General features: G+C 50.1%; 1 protein-coding gene across 1 annotated transcript in view; it reads right to left on the reverse strand.

The window, feature by feature from the left end:
* Positions 1 to 19,041, reverse strand: part of LAMC2 (laminin subunit gamma 2) — a gene marked incomplete at both ends in the record, with an annotated part of 74,835 nt that overhangs the window by 17,553 nt on the left and 38,241 nt on the right. The window contains 11 exons of the mRNA XM_080699003.1: positions 79 to 284; positions 556 to 712; positions 2,093 to 2,238; positions 4,796 to 5,041; positions 6,011 to 6,193; positions 6,870 to 7,088; positions 8,798 to 8,910; positions 10,405 to 10,594; positions 11,883 to 12,005; positions 13,615 to 13,751; positions 17,296 to 17,394. Coding sequence (XP_080555129.1) covers positions 79 to 284; positions 556 to 712; positions 2,093 to 2,238; positions 4,796 to 5,041; positions 6,011 to 6,193; positions 6,870 to 7,088; positions 8,798 to 8,910; positions 10,405 to 10,594; positions 11,883 to 12,005; positions 13,615 to 13,751; positions 17,296 to 17,394 — 1,819 coding nt within the window. The remainder of the gene's footprint in view (positions 1 to 78; positions 285 to 555; positions 713 to 2,092; positions 2,239 to 4,795; positions 5,042 to 6,010; positions 6,194 to 6,869; positions 7,089 to 8,797; positions 8,911 to 10,404; positions 10,595 to 11,882; positions 12,006 to 13,614; positions 13,752 to 17,295; positions 17,395 to 19,041) is intronic.

Here is a 19,041-nt window from a genome sequence, read left to right on the forward strand (position 1 = left end):
AGGAGGCGCAAGACAACCCGATAGACGCGGCCTCCGCATGCGCAGTGAGTCTCCGTTCGCTGACCCAGCCAAACCTACCGCACCTCGCAGGGAAGCTTCGCTCTCCGCCAGGCTCAGGCGCAGCTGAGCGATGAGCCGGCGGGTGTCCTGAACCTGGCTCTCATACTGACTGCCCAGGGCCCGAATCCTTTCTGCGGCGCCCTTGAGGTCATCCAGGCGATTCCGGTAGCTGCTTTCTTGGCTCCTCACCTTGGCCACCTGGAGCCTGAGGGCTCTGCTCACACCTAAGTGCACAGAAGAGACGGGAAGATGAGCACTCTCCAGGTGGGCACAACGGAGGGTAGACTGGCTTATGGCCAAGGATAAAAATCCAACCCTTAAACGCAAGCAGTTGCTCTTTAGGTCCCTGGGCCGTCACAGATGTCCTTCCACCTGGGCAAGGGCTGGCTGAAGGCCCTGCCCAGCTGAAGTCCCTGAGAGGCTCTCAGACCTGGCGGAGCCGTTCTTTCTAGGATGGGGGTCTCTCCGGTCTGAAGGGAGGTCGGCCTCTCTCACCTTCTGAGATCTGGGCTTCTCTCAGAATGTCTTGGAGAGCCTGCTCGGCCTGCTGCATCCTGCCTTCCAGCTCCGCGTTGGGGACTGCACCACCGTTGCCTTGAGCCTTCGAAACCAGAGCCTCCAGGGCCTGAAGCTGCTGCATAAACTGGCCCATCTGAAACCACACAGAAAAGGGTCAGAAGGGAGGATGGAGACCAGGGCCCAGCAGCACCAGGTAGCCAGTGGTTACCAGCCCAAAGCCCAGGAAGGCCATGGGTCGTGGTGATGGGAAGTGTAGACTCTAGAGCCTAGGCTCCTTAGGTAGGAATCCCGGCCCCACTACCCTACTGCGTGGCCTTGGGCGACCAGGAACCTAACAATACTATCTCACAGAGTTAGGACTTGCGCTAAATGAACTAATATTTGTAAAGTGCTTAGAATAGAATCTGACACCAAGAAAGTGCTATAAACAGCTTGTTACCTAGATGAATTAAAAAAAAAAAAAGATGAATACATTGTGTTCTGTGTGGGCTTTCTTCTCCTCCACTCCAGAAAAATAACAACCACATCAAGTTCATTCTTCTCTGAAACTTGAATAAGAAATTTCTGGAGGCTCTTCCTGTTTGGAAAGCCGTGACCCCTCCAGTAGTCTGAGTATCTATGATATGTTTATGCTCTGAACAAGGACATCTCTTGCAGTGTGTGGAGGGGGGAACCTGGCTGGAAAATGGACATCTTATAATGGTAAGAGCACCGGACTCAGTCCATGGCTAGGGTGACACGTTCCGGGTTCCCCCGGCCATGCCACTGACAAATCACAAGCTATTTAGAGACTGTCTGATCAGTGAAAATGAAGGCTGGAATAGTTTTTATTCCAACTAGACTGAGTTATCATGAATACCAAATGAGATGGGATCTGCAAGGTGGAGGTTTAAAATGGTATCCATACAAGATAAACCGGCAGTATTGTTCCTGTTATTATACAAAATCTTTTTAGCGCAGCACCTATCTATCTATCTATCTATCTATCCATCTATCCATCTACCTTCAATACTGGGAACTGAACCCAGTACTGCTCTACCACTAAGCTAAATCCCCACGCTTTTTTGAAACTGGGTCTTGCTAAATTGCCCAGACTGGCTTCAAACTTATGATCCTCTTTCCTGAGCCTTTCAAGTACCTGGGCTTACAAATATGTACCAATGCACTCAGTACATTTAAAAACTAATAATTTATACTAGAGATTGCACCCAGGGCCATTCTACCTCTGAGCCACACCCTCAGCCCTATTTTATTTTTTGTTTTGGAATAGGGTCTTGCTAAGTTGCTGATGGTGTCACTAAGTTGCTGAGACTGGCCTCAAATCTGAGATCTTCCTGTTTCAGCCTCCCTAGTACTGGGATTAGAGGCTTAGTGCAACAATTTTTGAAGAAAGAGAGAGTATCCTCCCATCCCCAGGAGATGGGGGGAGGGTCCTAGATCTGTGATGGAACCTCCCCAGGGACACATAGGATTTGATTGTGTGCAGGCGGGAGGTGAGGAGACACAGACTTACCTGACTCTTCACTTGACTGTAGCAAGCCGGACAGCCGGGGGATACTCGGCGCTCACAGTTGAGGCCACCAAATCCCGGCTTGCAAACACAGCTGCCGTCGCTTCGACACTGTACGGGCTCCGAGCCCAAGGGATTGCAGTTGCAAGCTAGAGACAAGAGACAGGCAAATGGAGCTTGCTAAACTCAGCCCAGAGGGTGGAGGAGGTACAGCAAAGCAAAAAGGAAGATCTGAAAAAGCAACAAAGGAAAGAAGGAAGGAGACGGCTCTCCAGTGCGCGGTCTGCTACCGCCCTAGTCATTCACTTTGCGTTAGGATCATCCCCTGGCTACCCCAACCACACTCACAGCACAGGGAGGCCCCAGGAATCACCTGCCAGTGTGTGCGCGTGATGGGGCGGGGGAGACCACTGCACCCCTGCCGGCCTCGCACTGAGCTGTGAGCCCGCTGCACGTGGCCCTCGCACTCTGGCTTTGCTCGTAAGGTGAACGGCATCTCCTCTGGGCCTATTATGTGCCAGATGCTAACGTGGCCCTCTCTCTTACAGATAAGAAATGTGAGCTCAGTGAGGGAGAAAATTTCCCAGGGCCCTACAGCCAACGAACGGGCGGCCACAAGGAGGGCTCTAGTCCTTCTGTTGCCTTTGAGGTTGGACATGCAGTGAGAAACCAGCACCGTGGCTCGTTCGCTCAATGTCCACCGACTGTGTGCCACGTTCGGTGTGAGGAGTCAAGGATGGACCCGTCCTTGGTCACACTGGAGCGAGCCACCGCTGCAAGGCACCGGTCAGGTGTAGTATCATCATTTGCATACATTTTTATGTCTTCTTTAGTAGCGTATGAGCTCCTTGGGCGCTAGCACTGATTTATTCATCCTTATGACCGTAGTATCTAGGTCTACACTAGATACATGGTTGGTGCTTGGCATAGAGCTGAATGAAAAAAATATGTGATCCAGAGCCAATAAAACCCCTACTAATAATACTGTATAGGTGGGAATTATAGAGCTGACAGTGTGCTTTAGCATACACTTTATTTTATATACTTTCTCATACATTTTATTTATTGTGTTACTGGAGATTGAATCCAGGGGCATTCTACCGCCAAGCTACACCTCCAAACCTGTTTGTTTTGTCTGTTTGTGTGTTTGCTTGCTTGCTTGAAAACAGTCTTACTAGGTTGCTGAGGGTCTCACTACATTGCTGAGGCTGTCCTTGAACCTGCAACCTTGCTGTCTTAGCCTCCCAAGTAATGGGATTACAGGCATGCACCACTGCACCTGGCTCCATTTTTTTTTTCTTTCAGTCCTGGGGATGGAACCCAGGGGCATTATGCCTCCGAGCTACACCCCCAGCCCTATTTTTATGCTTTTTATTTGTTTGAAACAGGGTCTCACTGAGTTGCAAAAAGGGCCTCACTAAGTCGCTGAGGTTGTCCACGAACTGTGATCCTTGGGTCTCAGCCTCCCGAATTCTGGAATTCCAAGCGTGCACCACCACACCCGGCTACCCAGCTCCATCTTATTTTATCTTTGCAGCAACTTTGAGTTAAATGTTCCTTGCACATATGAGGGAAGCAAGCAAAGTACAAAAGTATGTTAAAAATCTGGACTCCCACTCTCAGGCAGGCTCTTCCTGTCATGGGGGCTTCTTAGCACATCGCAGCTAGTCTCTAGGCTGGGGTCATCGCTGGTCTGGCCCCAAAATCCCCAAGGATTCGTAGCCTGGAGAGAAGCCCCAGTTTGTACAGATGTGGCCTTTCCAGATGGAGGCTTTGTGTGACCGTACAGAAGGCTCACTACTGTGTTCTGGCATCAGGACACCTGGGACCTTCGTGACTCTGGGTCTGGGGCCCAGACGCCCCTCCGGCCTTCGACTCTCAGGCATAGAATGTGTGCAAAGGTTCGAGCTGAGCGGGAGGCCCGGCCTGTATGTTCACGCTTTGATCTGAAGCAGCCTCAGGAATGCTCCGTGATAGCCGCTGCTTTGAAGCCGAGTCTCCTCGGAAGAACTTTCAACAGCTCCTTCTATACATCAGTTGTGCTGGCTTCCTGAGAGGGTCTCTCCAACCCCTTCACAGCCCTCTCCCCCGGCTCACGTGTGCTCAGGCTCAATCTCTAGTCATTTATTTCTGTCCTGTAACCAACCAGTCTGGCGGCCACTTTCCTGCCCACCTGCTTAGGATTGAAGGACCAGCCTCTGCATTATCTCCTCTTCCCCTTAGGAATGTAAACCCAACCTGACCCTTCCGGCTTCTCCAACCCAGCTTTAACCCTTTGAGAGCCTCCAGCTCTGTCGTCCGGAGCCCTGTGTACAAAGGAAACCAGTCTTAAGACCTCTGACAGGTGCCGGGCCCAGTGGCACACACCTATAAGACTAGTACTAGGGAGGCTGAGACAGGAGGGTCGCAGGTTTTGAGGCCAGCCTCAGAAACTTAGGACTCTGCAACCTAGCAAGACCACGTTTCAAAATAAAAAGAAAATATGGCTGAGGGTCTAGCTCAGAGGTAGAACAACCCTGACCCAGTACCAATAATAAAAACGAACCAATTATGATATTTACTGCCCTCGATTTGCCTTTACTTACACACATCCACACTAGCAAGCTCATATGTGGACACACAGACACACGCACATGCGCACACACACACACACACACACACACACACACACACACGTCTGTCTGGGGGCACGGGTTATAGTCCTACCTCGACACTTGTCTGCTGGGTTGGGAGCCAACGGGTCCCCAAAGTAACCCTCTTGGCACCGGTCGCAGTTGGCGCCGGCCGTGTTGTGGATGCACTTCAGACACCTGCCTGTCAGCCGGTCGCAGCTCCCGGGGGCGCCGGGGTCCGCGTTGCCATTGCACTGACAGGCCTGGCAGGGCCGCACGGGGCCGTGCTCCCCAAAGGGATCCCCGAAGTAGCCGTCGGCGCAGAGCTCACAGCGGGCACCTGGGAGGGAACAAAGGAAGCAGTGTTCAGCCCTGCCCAGGTCTCAAGAGCAGGGCCACAGGACAGGCCGTCCCTCTTGCTCAGCATCACTGAAGGTGTGACCAGCCGGAGGAAGCCGCAGCGACACAGAAAGGGGAGATCGGAGTGATGGTCCCCAGGCTGCAGCCCACATGTGCATTCTGCTTTCAGATGCAGGACCAGCAGAGGGATGCCCCGCTGAAGAGGTGTCTAATGGCGCACGCTTGTAATCCCAGTGCTTAGGAGGCTGAGACAGGAGGATCACACAGGCTCGAAGCCAGCCTCAGCTACTTAGTGAGGCTCTCAGCAACTTAGTGAGACTCTGTTTCCAAATAAAGTATAAAATCGGTCTGGAAGTATAGCCCAGAGGTAGAAAAGCCCCTGGCTTTCACCCCCAGTACCACACACACACACACACACAGAGAGAAATGAAAAGCACCCTAAACCATATATTTGGTCTGTAATTTTATCTCTTGCTCACAAACCTCCCCAAACAGGTGTTTCCTTTTGTGACTGCGCTCACTCCGCCTAGCTCAATCTGCGTCGCCTCTCGGGCATCGCAATATTCTTATCTTTTTTTTTTTTTTTTTTTTTTTTGCGGGTCTGGGAATGGAACCCAGGGACATTCAACCTCCGAGTTACACCCCCTGCCCTATTTTTTTATTCTTTATTTTGAAACAGGGTCTCACTGAGTTGCAAAGGGCCTCACTAAGTAGCTGAGCCTGTCCGCGAACCGTGATCCTCCAGTCTCAGCCTACCGAATGCTGGGATTACAAGCGTGCGCCACCACGCCTGGCTACAATATTCTTATCTTAAAAATGAGTATGTTCCAATTAACTAGAAGTCATTATGATTTCCTAGGAGTTCCTTGGAATGGAAGCTACGGGCATGGATTCACGGCAGGGCGTGATGACAGGGAGTCGCTGGCTGCCTGCAGGTGTGTGTCCTTACCCGTGACCCCGGGGGGACAGTTGTTGCAGACCACCTCCTCCGTCTCGGGCATCACGGAGCAGCTGAAGCCGTTGTGGCAGGGGCATGGCTTACAGCTGCGGGGATCTTGCGGGTCATTGTAAAAGCCAATGGGGCAGTCGGCACACTCGATGTCGGGGTTCTCATCCCCCGAGTAGCAGTCCCCTGGGAAGCAGAAGGATGGAGGGGCAGAGAAATAAATGAGCAGGGTCTCCATGCACAGCCTTGAGTGTGTATGCTGTGTGGGATGGGCGTGGAGAAGCCCAAGCCTTCTTTTCTGAACTTTTCCCCTGTTGGAGCACGGGCAGTCACCCCTACCCTTTACCAGATCTAAGCATGGACAAGACCTTGAATTTCAGCCTCACTTTTCCATGCTAATCAACTCCCCTTTACATCCATATTAAGTACACTTCCTTTACTATCCATAACTTAAACTATCACTGTCCCGGGACCTCCCCTCCCTGGCCGGACACCATTTCCTGGCACCTTCATTTAGACCCTGACTTCGCCTTTGATCTCCCCACAAGATTCTTGCAACTTGACACCAGCCGCCCATCTGGCACTGAACCGTGACAGCCATTTCCTGTAACCTGGCACCCCTCGCACAACCCGGGGGCATTTTCATAATGGAAAGGGATTGAGGAGGAGAACAAGGCCCTTGTCCATCTTCCCAGACTCCAGCCCTGCCCTCCCTAATCCCTTTCCATCTCCGAAATGAGTTGGGGCATAGGAATTCTTCCTCAGCCCCATCCCTTCCGCAGGAAACCATGGTCACCAGGCTGCTCCCCCCGCGGGTCACCTGGCTGCACCTGTCACCCGGCCCAAGTGCCATTTTGCTCACCTGTGTCTGGATCGCAGGCCCCTCCCCCTCGGCAGTTACAGGGGACGCAGGTGCCAAAAGGCCCCAGTCTTGCAGAATCTCGTTTGTAGCCGGAAGCACAGTCTTGGCAGAACTGTCCCTTGTACCCTACGGGGCACATGCAGTGTTCAACCCAGGGGGCGGGGGCTCCAGAGACGGGGCGGGCTGAAATCAGGACCACATTGTCCATGTACCCTGTACCTGGAATAGAGGGGTCAGGTTAGACGAGGGAGCGGGAAGAGCTGCGGATCCCAGACCGCGCGTCTCTGGGTTTGATTTAGGTCCCCAGCAGGCAGTGTTCATGCATCATGCCGCACAGAGCGGCACAGAAGCCTGCTTCGGGACCCAGCACGCGGGCTCCGAGTCAGGTAACTCGGGGTTTAGATTCTGGCTCCATTCTCAGGTGGGGTGTGGACTGAGCCCCCGGCCTAACCTCTCCAGGACGGCGACTCCTCAGCTATAGAAGGGAACAGCAGCGTCCGTCTCCTGTGTCTGCCGTGAAGATTCAACGGCACAGCACAGGTTCTAGCGTGCACACACACAGTTCAGCAAATGGCTGGGAAAGGCCTTTTCTGCTCCCCACCTTATCTGCTGAATGTGTGGTATGGAAATGATGCAGGCAGCCACACTTCCTTTTTTTTCATGAGGGAATCTTTTTTTTTTTTTAATTCCCTTTGGGGACTGAAATCAGAGAACTGCAGCAAGCTATGCATATCCATGTTCATAGCAGCGCAATTCACAATAGCGAAATTATGGGACCAGCCTAGATGTCCATCGGCAGCTGAGTGGATTACAAAATTATGGGAAATACACACAGTGGAATTCTACTCAGCAATAACAAAAGAACAAAATTATGTCGTTTGCAGGAAAATGGAAGGACCCGGAGAACATTGTGCTGAGTGAGATTAGCCAGGCACAGAAAGGGAAGGGGCATATGTGTTCTCCAATATGTGGAAAGTAGGGGGTAATTGGGATACAGAGGAACTCCTAATAACGGAGGAGAAACGTCAGTGGAGCCAGGGAGGTGGTCTGGGGAGGGGGCGGGGGTAGAGAGAGGACCAGTGAGGAACGGCTGCCATCAGCTATGTGTCAAGATGTGAGAAAGCACTGCTCAGTACCCTGCACGGGGCAGGGACAGACGGAGAGGCAGTGGGGCAGGGCGCCCCGTGGGTCATGGATGTCACTGGGAACATGATTTACGTTATGATGTGAGACCATAATGCACCAATCAAATTATATTTAAAAATCAAATAAAAGTCCCTTTGGGATGAGGAAGTCCCAACATGTTAAGTTCAAAAAAGGGAGTTAACAGAACACAATGGTGTCCTGACACGGCAGCCTTAAGTATAATCCCCAAAGCAGAAGCCACTCAAAGAATAAACAGGGCTGCGATGTAGACACAGTTTCCTGGCTGAGGAAACACGCTCACTGTTGATGATCTTCCTCAAATAATCAGCTTTAGTTGATATTCAGATTCTTCTTTTGCTACCAGGGATTAAACCCAGGGGCATTCTACCTCTGAGATATACCCGCAGCCCTTTTATAAATTTTGTTTGTTTGTTTGTTTCTGGAAGCCCTTCTACCTCCGGGCTACACGCCCAGACCTATTTTATATTTTTTGAATTTGGAAACAGGGTCTCTTAAGCCAGCGAGGTTGGCTCTGAACCAGCACGATCCTCCTGTCTCCGCCTCCCAAGCGCAGGGATTACAAGTGTGCGCCACCACGCCCGGCTAAATTTTGTATTTTGAGACAAGATCGCATTAGGCTGCTGAGGCTGGCCTGGAACCTGCGATCCTCCTGTCATTGCCTCCCAAGTACTGGGATCACAGGTGTGCACCACCGCGCCTGGCTCAACTTAGTGAAGCAACCTAAAATGTAAGAAGCGAATTGGGCTTCTCTCGGAGCTTACTGTATTCTCCATAGGTAGCTCGGATCCGAAGGGCCGTGAGGTTCCGTAGTAACCTTCGATACTCAAAATAACTCAGCTGGGGGCTCCAGTTACTGCTCGGATGTTCATTCAATCTGCACAATTTAAAATAAAAGTTCAACTCATATCACATCGCCACTTGATACACATCGTGACCAAGAGTGTGGTGTCAGCTAAGCCCCTCGGCCATCCTTCTTAAAGAGGACACAAGACTAGCAACCAAGTCTTTTTTCTTCTTCATTACCAAAGATTGAATCCAGGAGTGTTCTACCTTTTTGCAAAATCCAGTTTCTATTCTCCTTCCTTGTCCACATCTAGTACTTAATTTGGCTATCAGCGGCCTGACTGTATCATGTCATTCATCCTGGTGCTGTTCTTTTTAATTCCATTCTTTTACTGAACTATTGTTCCCAAGAACAGCCCTATACCCCCCCCTTTTTTTTTCATTCATTCACTGGTTAAACAAAAGTCGATTGTGCACTCGGCTTGGCCAGAAGGCTGCGGGAAAAGACAACTAGGCCGAGGGGATCAGCGTCCAGCCAGGGTGTTGGTGGAAAAATGTTTAGAAGAGATGAGGTGAGCACTACTGCAAATGCATTACAAGAAGACCAGGAACACACACAAGAGGGATCCCGCTTGACCTGGGATTCTGAGAGGGCAAATCCAAAGAACAACTAAGCTGAATCCCAAAGAGCAAGTTCCCCAAACAACAAAGGTAGAGGTGGACCTTCCAGGCAGGAGAACCGTGTGTGCGCCACTGGAATAAGCAGAACCCTGAGCAAACAAATCTTTCTTCCTCTAAGCTGTGGTCATCAGGTATTCTGGATCCCAGCAGTAAGAATACCAACCGAACACACACACCGTTCAAAATCCTCACAGTACAGGGTAAGAGCAGTGTCCATGAACACACAGGGCGCCCCACGCAGCCTCGCCGCCACCTCTCCCCGCCCTCACTCCCACCATCTTCCTCTGCCCCGTTCCATGCTCCACTCATATCAACTACAGGGAATTTCTTTGTGTGTGTGTGTGTGTGTGTGTGTGTGTGTGTGTGGCACTGGGGGGTTCCTGGAAGCCCCTCTATCTCCGGGCTACACTCCTAGACCTATATTTTTGAAGCAGGGTCTCTTACGCCAGCACGGCTGGCTTCGAACCTGCGCGATCCTCTCAACTACAGGGAATTTCTAAAAACAAAACTTCCTTAGCATGGTATTTCCTCTACGCCATCACCCCACTAGCCTTCTCCCCACTTCTTTCCTTTGAAGCTGCTGAAGAGCAGTCCTGACCTGCTGGGAAGCTTTTCTGGTCATTCTGCTACAGGTCGGCTGTGCCCTCACATGTGTTCACAACACCTGTGTCCCCATCTGTCCCCATCACCTGATGGCCCGCTCTGCTATCATCTGCTTATTTTCTCTCCCAGTACCCTGTCTGATGCTTAAAGGGAAGGAATCATTCATATCTTGGCAGGACGCCGTATCTGGAAAGTAAAATATGCTCAGCGAAGTTTGTTGACCAATGAACGATGGATGACTGATGGACCCGGGCTTCGATCGCAGTCTGCGCTATTTGACCCCAGTGCGGTCTCTTTTTACCTGAATGTGTAAGTCTTGGTGATTCCACAAGGCAGCGTCTTGCCAAGAGGCATCAAGGGAGCTCTGATCTGCAGCCCGGCACCTTCCAGGATCACGTCGTGGGCAGATGGGTGTCGGCCTCCCCGGTCCACTCGGTAGTCAAAAGACAGGTTCTGCCCATAGCTCACCTGCTGATTCCCAAGAAATTTGGCTGTGAAAGAGAATTTTTTACAAGATCAGTTGTGAAGCTGGCATTGCAGACGCATGTGCAAGCATGCATGAGTGCTGACAGTTTCTTGGGTCTTGTTACCCGCCCACCCTCTGGCCCCAGCCCACTGTACCAGAAGAGCGGTACACAGCCCTGGGTGTGGCTGCACCACCTTGGCTGCGGAACCGAGTTAGTTACTGAAATTCTGTGTGTGTGTGTGTGTGTGTGTGTGTGTGTGTGTGTGTGTGTTACTAGGATTGAAACCCAGGGACATTCTACCTCCCAGCTACGCCACCAGCCCTATTTTTTATTTTGAAACAGAGTCTCACTGAGTTGCAGGGGCCTCACTAAGTAGCTGAGGCTGTCCTGGAACCGCGATCCTCCTGTCTCAGCCTCCCGAATGCTGGGATTACAAGCGTGCGCCACCACGCCGGACAGTTACTGAAGTTCTTAAAGGGCCTCATTATAAGACAGTTCCATCTATTAGATGGTCTATAGCATGGCCTTAGGAAAGACTAATATGTAAAGATCCCAGGTAAATCAACAATAATGCCACTTATTATATGATGTTTTGAGGTTTACAGAATGCTTTCACAAACACTGGATGACAATCATTCTTGAAAACTGGAGTTCCCGTTCCCATATAAGAGAGAGCTGAAGTTTAGAGAAGTTAAAAGAATAATGTGACAACGTGCACAGGAATACTCACTCACTGAGAATGAATTATGATGTGGCTGCTAGCCGCAGCTTTTCTATCTAAGCACATATAACTGACTTACATGCATTCTACATATACATATGATACATGTATAAGACAACATATACCTATAATACATATATAATATATGCAGTATAATATAAAACATAAAACATAGTATACATGCAATGTACTATAAAATATAGCACGTATGAATATAATATAATACATATATATGTAATTTACAAGCATTTAAAGCTTTAATAAATGCTTTGATTTTGCTTCCATCTTTTCTTAATAGAATCACAGATTCGACTGTGCTTTTTGATTTCTTATCTCCATGAGAAACCTAGAAACTTCTGTTTGAAGCAGGCATGTCCACCCCAGGACCTGACCTCCAGGACGCTCCATTCTGCTCCTGAGTGCCATGTCTTAGTGACTTTATCAAAATGGGCTAAAGCCCCAGCTATCTCCTGGAGACACCGGCACCCTGAACATCAGTAACATGGAGCCTACATTTTCTAAGCCAGTTTTTCAATCCTGACTTTCTAGACCCGTACATTGGCTGCTATAGGAAAAGTTGCTCTGACATACCAGGAGCCACAAAGTAGACGGGGTCCAGTCGCCGGGCTGAGGTGTGCACGTCCCGATGGCGCTGTGACCAGTGGAGCTTCACAGGTGACCCATCTCTCTGGACAGCCTTCCAGCCATCAACATCTGGAAAACAAAAAACACACCACACTGGGGACACGCCCTCATCACCCATAAGTTCAGGCAAGTCTTGGGTCCTCATGGAACTCATGGGTCCTCGAGGTGAGTAGAAAGGGGGTTTCCTCGGTGTTTCCACAATCCCTTATTGTGCTCATGGGCCCCCTCACCTCAATGCTTGGGTCTCAACTTCGTCCTCTCCCGCCCCACAGCTGTTTCAACTACTCATCTTTGGGTCCGACTCTTGCATAAGAGTTTATCTCCCTGCAATCTGTATTGTTATATTTACATAAATGGATCTGGCCTTAGTAACATGAGAGGATCCATTATATTTTTTTAAAAAAAGCTTAGACTAGTTGATGTAAAATCAACTCTCAAATATTTTTACAGAGCTCCACAGCTTGGTCATTAATTTCAGATATATGAACTCAATTAATGTATGCAAACGCAGTCTTATTAGTGAGTGTGGATTCTAGGGGCGCTCTTATGAATTCCCCAATCCAAATGAGTAATTCTTTTGTGATTTTTGAAATAGATGTGGGTGGGAAACACAGGGAGATAAAAAAAAAAAAAGCTAGTTTCTTTTAAGTTGTTTTTTAAAGTTATCTCTAACCTGGGCATGTGTGGTGCAAACATAACACCCCCCCCCCCCAGTACTTGGGAGGCTGAGATAGGAGGATCACAGGTTTGAGGACAGCTTCAGCAAATAGTGAAACTCTCATTAACCTAGACAGACCCTGTTTGAAAATACAAATAAAAATAAAAAAGCCAGGCATAGTGGCACACGCTTGTAATCCCAGTACTTGGGAGGCTGAGACAGGAGAATCACAGGTTCACAGCCAGCCTCAGCTACTTAGTGAGGCCCTCTGCAACTAGTGAGATCCTGTTGCAAAATAAAGAATAAAAAATTTGGCTGATGATACAGCTCGGAGGTAGAATGACCCTGGGTTCCATCTCCAATGCCACAAAAAATAAAATAAAATAAAATAGGATTGGGGGTATATCTCAGAGGTTTTTAATCCCCGGTGCCACTAAAAATAGTTGTCCCTATGCTGGTGTGAGCAAACAGTTCAGCTATAACTTCTTCAAGACATCAAAGTATGCCTTTTGACCCCAACAAAACAATATACGTTAAAAAAAATTTTTTTTTGGTACTGGGGTGGAACCCAGGGGCTTTTCTACATCCGGGCTATACTCCCAGCCCTATTTTATACTTTATTTGGAAACAGGGTCTCACTAAGTTGCTGAGAGCCTCACTCAGTAGCTGAGGCTGGCTTTGAACCTGTGCGATCCTCCTGTCTCAGCCTCCCAAGTACTGGGATTACAAGCGTGCGCCACCATGCCCAACGACAATGTACATGTAAAACCACAAAAGAGCCAAGTGTGGTGGTGCATGCCTGTAATCCCAGTACTTGGGAGGCTGAGACAGGAGGATGGCAGGTTCACAGCCAGCCTCAGCAACTTAGTGAGGCCATAGGCAACTCAGTGAGACCATTTCAAAATAAAAGAATAAAATCGGGCTAGGGGTATAGCTCGGAGGTAGAATGCCCCTGGGTTCCATCCACCACAAAATAAGTAAACTAATAAACACACACACACAGAATATGGGACACTTTACCTCGATGGAAGGAAGAGGTGATCTTATGAACACTGTAGTCCACGGAGCTGCGGCAGCTGGCTGAATGTCCGTAGCAAAAACACTGGGTGCAGCCCTCGGGGTTGGCCCTGTCCAGGTGATAGTGGCCTGGCCGACACCTGCAGCAGCGTATCAGAAATCACATGATAGGTTATTGCTTATTCTGTATGGAGAACACAAGGACGGCTTCAGCCTCTTCCTTCTCTCTCTCCTGACAGACAATCACCATGCCCCAAACAAAAGAGCAAGAGCGGTCACTTTCGACAGAACCCCGTTCGCCGTGGTGGTCTGGAAGCTCAGCGGCTGGCCCGTCCTGGGCGAGGGATGGCGGGGCAGGGCTGGGCAGAGCAGTAAGACCACCAGGTGCTGAGCAACACACGGGGCTCACACCTGCCCCCATCCCCGGCTCTGGCCCCCAGGGGAAAAGTGGGCAAACACAGGACAAAGATAAAGAAGGATATTAGAGGCACTGGGCAAAGCAGGTGCAGGCCCCCTCCACCTCTGCTCCCGGCCCCACCCGCCATGGCTTCTCTGCCAGGCAGGGCTCAGATGGGGGCCCAGGGAAGAGGGCGGGAGCTGGGAGGACTTGCTTTTCTCTGTTCACGTTAACGGCCACATGAAGTAAGGACAATTTTCATGATCACTTGCTCAGCACTTATGCTAGGCACTGTATGTATACACCCTCTCATTTAATACTCCCTGCAATCCTAGAGACAGGCCTTGTTATTTCTAGTTTTCTAAGATGAGGCCAGAGAGATTAAGGAGCTTGTCTAGCCAGGTGTGGTGGCGCACACTTGGAATCCAGCATTTGGGAGGCTGAGACAGGAGGATCGCAGTTCCCGGACAGCCTCAGCTACTTAGTGAGGCCCTTTGCAACTCAGTGAGATGTTTCAAAATAAAGAAAAAAATTAGGGCTGGGGGTGTAGCTTGGAGGTAGAATGCCCTGTGTTCTGTCCTCAGTACCGCAAAAGAGAGAGAGAGAGAGAGAGAGAGAGAGAGAGAGAGAGAAGAAGAAGAAGAAGAAGAAGAAGAAGAAGAAGAAGAAGAAGAAGAAGAAGAAGAAGAAGAAGCAGCAGCAGCAGCAGCAGCAGCAGCAGCAGCTTGCCTGACAACTGGGTGTGGTAGAACACATCTGTAATCCCAGTACTTGGGAGGCTGAGACAGGAGGCTGAAAGGTTCAAAGACAGCTTCAGCAGGTAGTGAGACTCTCAACCTCGTGAGAGCTGGGCTGGAGTGTAGCTTGGAGGTAGAATGCCCCTGGGTTCAATCTCTAGTAAAACACACACACACACACACACACACACACACACACACACACGCGTGCGCGCGCCTTGTCTGAGAGCCGGGCATGGTGGCACACACCTGTAATCCCAGGACTTGGATCCCAGACAGGAGGATTGCAGGTTCGCGGCCAGCCTCAGCAAATTACTGATGCCATGTGCAACTTAGTGAGACCCTGTTTCAAAACAAAGAACAAATAAGCTGGGTTCAATCCCCAGCACTACACACACACACACACACACACACACACACACACACACACCATACACACATACACAGGAAGGTTGTCTAAGATCATTTAGCTAATAAGTGGTTGAGGAAAGAACAATTATAAATGAACACGAAGTGTTTTTTCTCTAAGAACAGAGTTCAAAACAATTACGGTTTCTAGGAGAGAAAACCTACAGATTAAAAGAAATTATAAAACAAGGAAGATGGGCGCGGTAGTCCTTGGGAGGCTGAGACAGGAGGATCGAGGCTGGAGGACAGGCTCAGCAAGCAGTGAGACTCTCATCAACCTAGCAAGACTCTGTTTCAAAATAAAAAATAAAATAGGGTTGGGGGTAAAGCTTGGAGGTAAAATGCCCTAGGTCCAGTTCTCAGTATCACACACACACACACACACACACACACACACACACACGGAAGGAAAGAAGGAAAGAAAAAGAGATGGAGGGACAGAGGGAGAGAATAGAGAGGAGAGAAAAAGATAGAGGAAGGGAAAGAATCAGGCTCAACTAAATGACAATGTTCAGGAACGCAGAGGATAACATGAAGAAAGCCAGTAAGACTGGCCTCTTCCAGGGCCGCCAGGGCCACTGGGAAGGCACCGTCTTAGCGAAGGTCTACGTCTTTGTGGGGGGGGGGGTTGACCCCAGGGGCGTTCTACCACTGAGCCCTTTAAAAAAATTTTTTTTTTTTGGTCTTTGTTTTTGGTGGTACTGGGGTTCCTGGAAGCCCTTCTACCTCCGGGCTACACTCCCAGACCTATTTTTACATTTTATATTTGGAAACAGGGTCTCCTAAGCCAGCGCGCGCGGCTGGCTTCGAACCTGCGCGATCCTCCTGTCTCCGCCTCCCAAGCGCGGGGATCACAAGCGTGCGCCACCACACCCGGCTCTAATTTTTGGTTTTGAAACAGAGCCTCTCTAGATCGCTGAGCATCTCACTAAATTCCTGAGGCCGGTCTCAAACCTGAGATCCTCCAGTCTCAGCCTCCCAAGTGTTGGGATGCCAGGTGTGCACCACCATGACACGTGAGTTTTTTTTTTTTTTTTTTTTTGTGGTCCTGAGCATGGAACCCAGGGACATTCTACCTCCAGGCTACACCCCCAACCCTATTTTTTATTCTTTTTTATTTTGAAACAGGGTCTCACTGAGCTGCAAAGGGCCTCACTAAGTAGATGAGGCTGACCTCAAACCGCGATCCTCCTGTCTCAGCCTCCCAAGTACTGGGATGACAGGCGCGCGCCACCACGCCCAGCTGAGATCTACTTACTGGTAGCGATGACGTTTGTTTTGTGCAGCCTTCTATTTCTGTGTTATGTTTTGAAATTAAAAGGGCTTTCAAAACGTGCCTTCTCTCTTAACATGCTTAAGCTCTTTCCCTCAGCAGCAAAGAACTCCCTGAAAACACAAGCTAGGAATGTATGTGGCACTTCCTCCGCCCAGGTAGAAGTGGTTGGCAGGGGGCCAAAGAACTGCTTTCTTACTTGTTAGGAAGCGAGGAGGAAGCTTTGCCTCTGGGGCCAAGCTCACAGTCCCCCTGCTCGGCTCACGGTAGCCTTGGAACAGGGCGGAGCTCGGTCTGAGCCCAGCTGGTCCTCAGGGAACGTCCCACCATGGTGCTGAGCGTGGACAGCCTTGCTTTTCCACCTGCCCCAACATGGCTCAAGCCCAGAGGCTCTTCCATCAGGCCCGCTCATGAGCGCACCTCCCCACCACCCCAGCCCCGGGGCGGCGCCTTTTCATTCTCCACGGTTATATATGGCCATACACGGTGATGTTCCCTCTGACAAGGATTTTCCCAACAGGCTTAATTAGGCCAGGCGTTTCCCAAGACCAGCTTGGGTCACGTGGTCTCATTACTGCATACCACCCCGGATCTCAGCACCTGGGATTCGGAGCCAGCTGGCGAGGGGACTTCCTGGGGCCTCCGCCTCTGTCACAGTAGAAACAAAGAGGGGCCCGAGCATGGAGTCCGGGGAGTTTGGGGGGTTCGGTTATATGTTGTTTAAACGCAGTTTTCAAGGACAAAGGGCAGAGAGAAGCTCTGAACGTTTGTCCAGTGTCTTCTCTCCTGTAACTGCGCTCAATTAATTCCCACGTCTCACGCCAGCTGTCGAGAGCCCCGCCGTCTGGAGGGATGCGGTTCACACAGACCTGTCACAGCGGTCTCCAGTGACAGATGGTTTGCAGACACAGCGGCCAGAGTCGCACGGCCCTGCCACGCCGGCCGGGTCACAGTCACACTTGAAGTCCCTGGGAAAGAAGACAAGGAGATTAGGGACGGTTTCCCAAATACTTCACAACTGTACGCAAAGAGCGGCGCCCACCAGCAGGCTTTGGCAACTGAGGCGTCTCCCGACACCCCAGGCACACTGGGCGGTCGCACCCCACAGGGTCATCCGTGTCGTGCCCTGTGTCAGCACATGCAGTCTTCCAACGGCTGAATAAAATTCACCTGTAAGGATGGACCATATTCTATTAACCTGTTCATCAGCTGATGGACACATGGGTTGTTTCCACCTTTTAGGTATTATGAATAATGTGTCTATGAAAACATATATATAAGTTGCACAGATATACATTTGCATTTCCCTGGGAGGTGGAATTGCTGGATTTGGTTGACTTTTGCGTTAATAGCAAGACTTTCAAGGAAGGTATCCATGCTTTCATGTGACGCTAGCACCATCTCCCTGCCTTGTGATTGGCACTGGCCTTAACACTCATTTTGACACACAATCCTCGCTCAATAACCAAGGCTGTGTCTTCTTCCTATGGCTCTGCTCCTCGCCTGTGATCCCATCAGGATCTTGCCTGCACCTGGAGTCTCCTAGACTCCTCCCTCTCCTCACATCCCCGCCCAATCAGATGCGAGGAGCAGCTGGGCCCCTGGCCAGAATTCCTTTCTAATCTTTGTCTAGCAATTCCCATGGGCTCCTTCCTGTCTTTGCTCCCTCCCTCTATACTCTTTATCTGGGCCAATTCGACGTAGGTTCTCAGCATCTACCGTGTGCTAAGGATCAGGGACACCGAGATAAACTTGAAGTAGCTCTCATCCTCTTACGGCCTCGAAGCTGGGCAGACACATGAACAGAAATAGCAATAAGGAGAGTAGAAGCCACAGCCAAGCCCCAGCTCAGTTCTGGGGCCTCCCTCTGGGGGGACTGGGGGCCCCCCCGCAATGGGCAAGCAAAGCCATCGCGAAACCCACATTCTAGTGGGAAGAATAGACAAGCAAGTGCAGATAGAAAATGAAATTTGAAGCAAAGGAGAGTCAGACATAGAGGGCTGAGGCTGGGGAGGGCGGGCACCTGCAAGGGCTGCAGAAGAAGCCCCTATCTGGGTACGGGTGGGAAGGAGAGCTAACGGGGGCCCAGGGCTGAACAGGGGTGCAATCTACCCCATGCTTCTTAAGGCTTGCAAAGAGGGATTGGGCCTTGGGAGGGTCTCTAAAGATGCCGATGCCTTATCCAATAGGCAATTAGGGCTTCTACGGATAAGGTGTTGGTCTCTTTCCATCCCTTCTTTAGTTTTGACACAGGCCTCTAATCCCAGCACTTGGGAAGCTGAGACAGGAGGATCACAGGTTCAAGACCAGCCTCGGCAACTTAGCAAATATGCTGGTTTTATTTATTTATTATTTTTGTGTGATGCTGGGAATGGAACCCAGGGGCATTCTACCTCCAAGCTACACCCCCAGCCCTATTTTTTATTCTTTATTTTGAAACAGAGTCACACTGAGTTCCAAAGGGCCTCTCTAAGTAGCTGAAGCAAAAGGAAAAGAAAGGAAGAAAGGAAGAAAGGAAGAAAGGAAGAAGAAAGAAAGAAAGAAAGAAAGAAAGAAAGAAAGAAAGAAAGAGAGAAAGAAAGAAGAGAGAGAAAAGAGAAGAGCTGGGGCTGTAG

This window comes from Muscardinus avellanarius (genome assembly GCF_963383645.1).
Source record: "Muscardinus avellanarius genome assembly, chromosome: 7".
Classification (NCBI taxonomy): Eukaryota; Metazoa; Chordata; class Mammalia; order Rodentia; family Gliridae; genus Muscardinus; species Muscardinus avellanarius.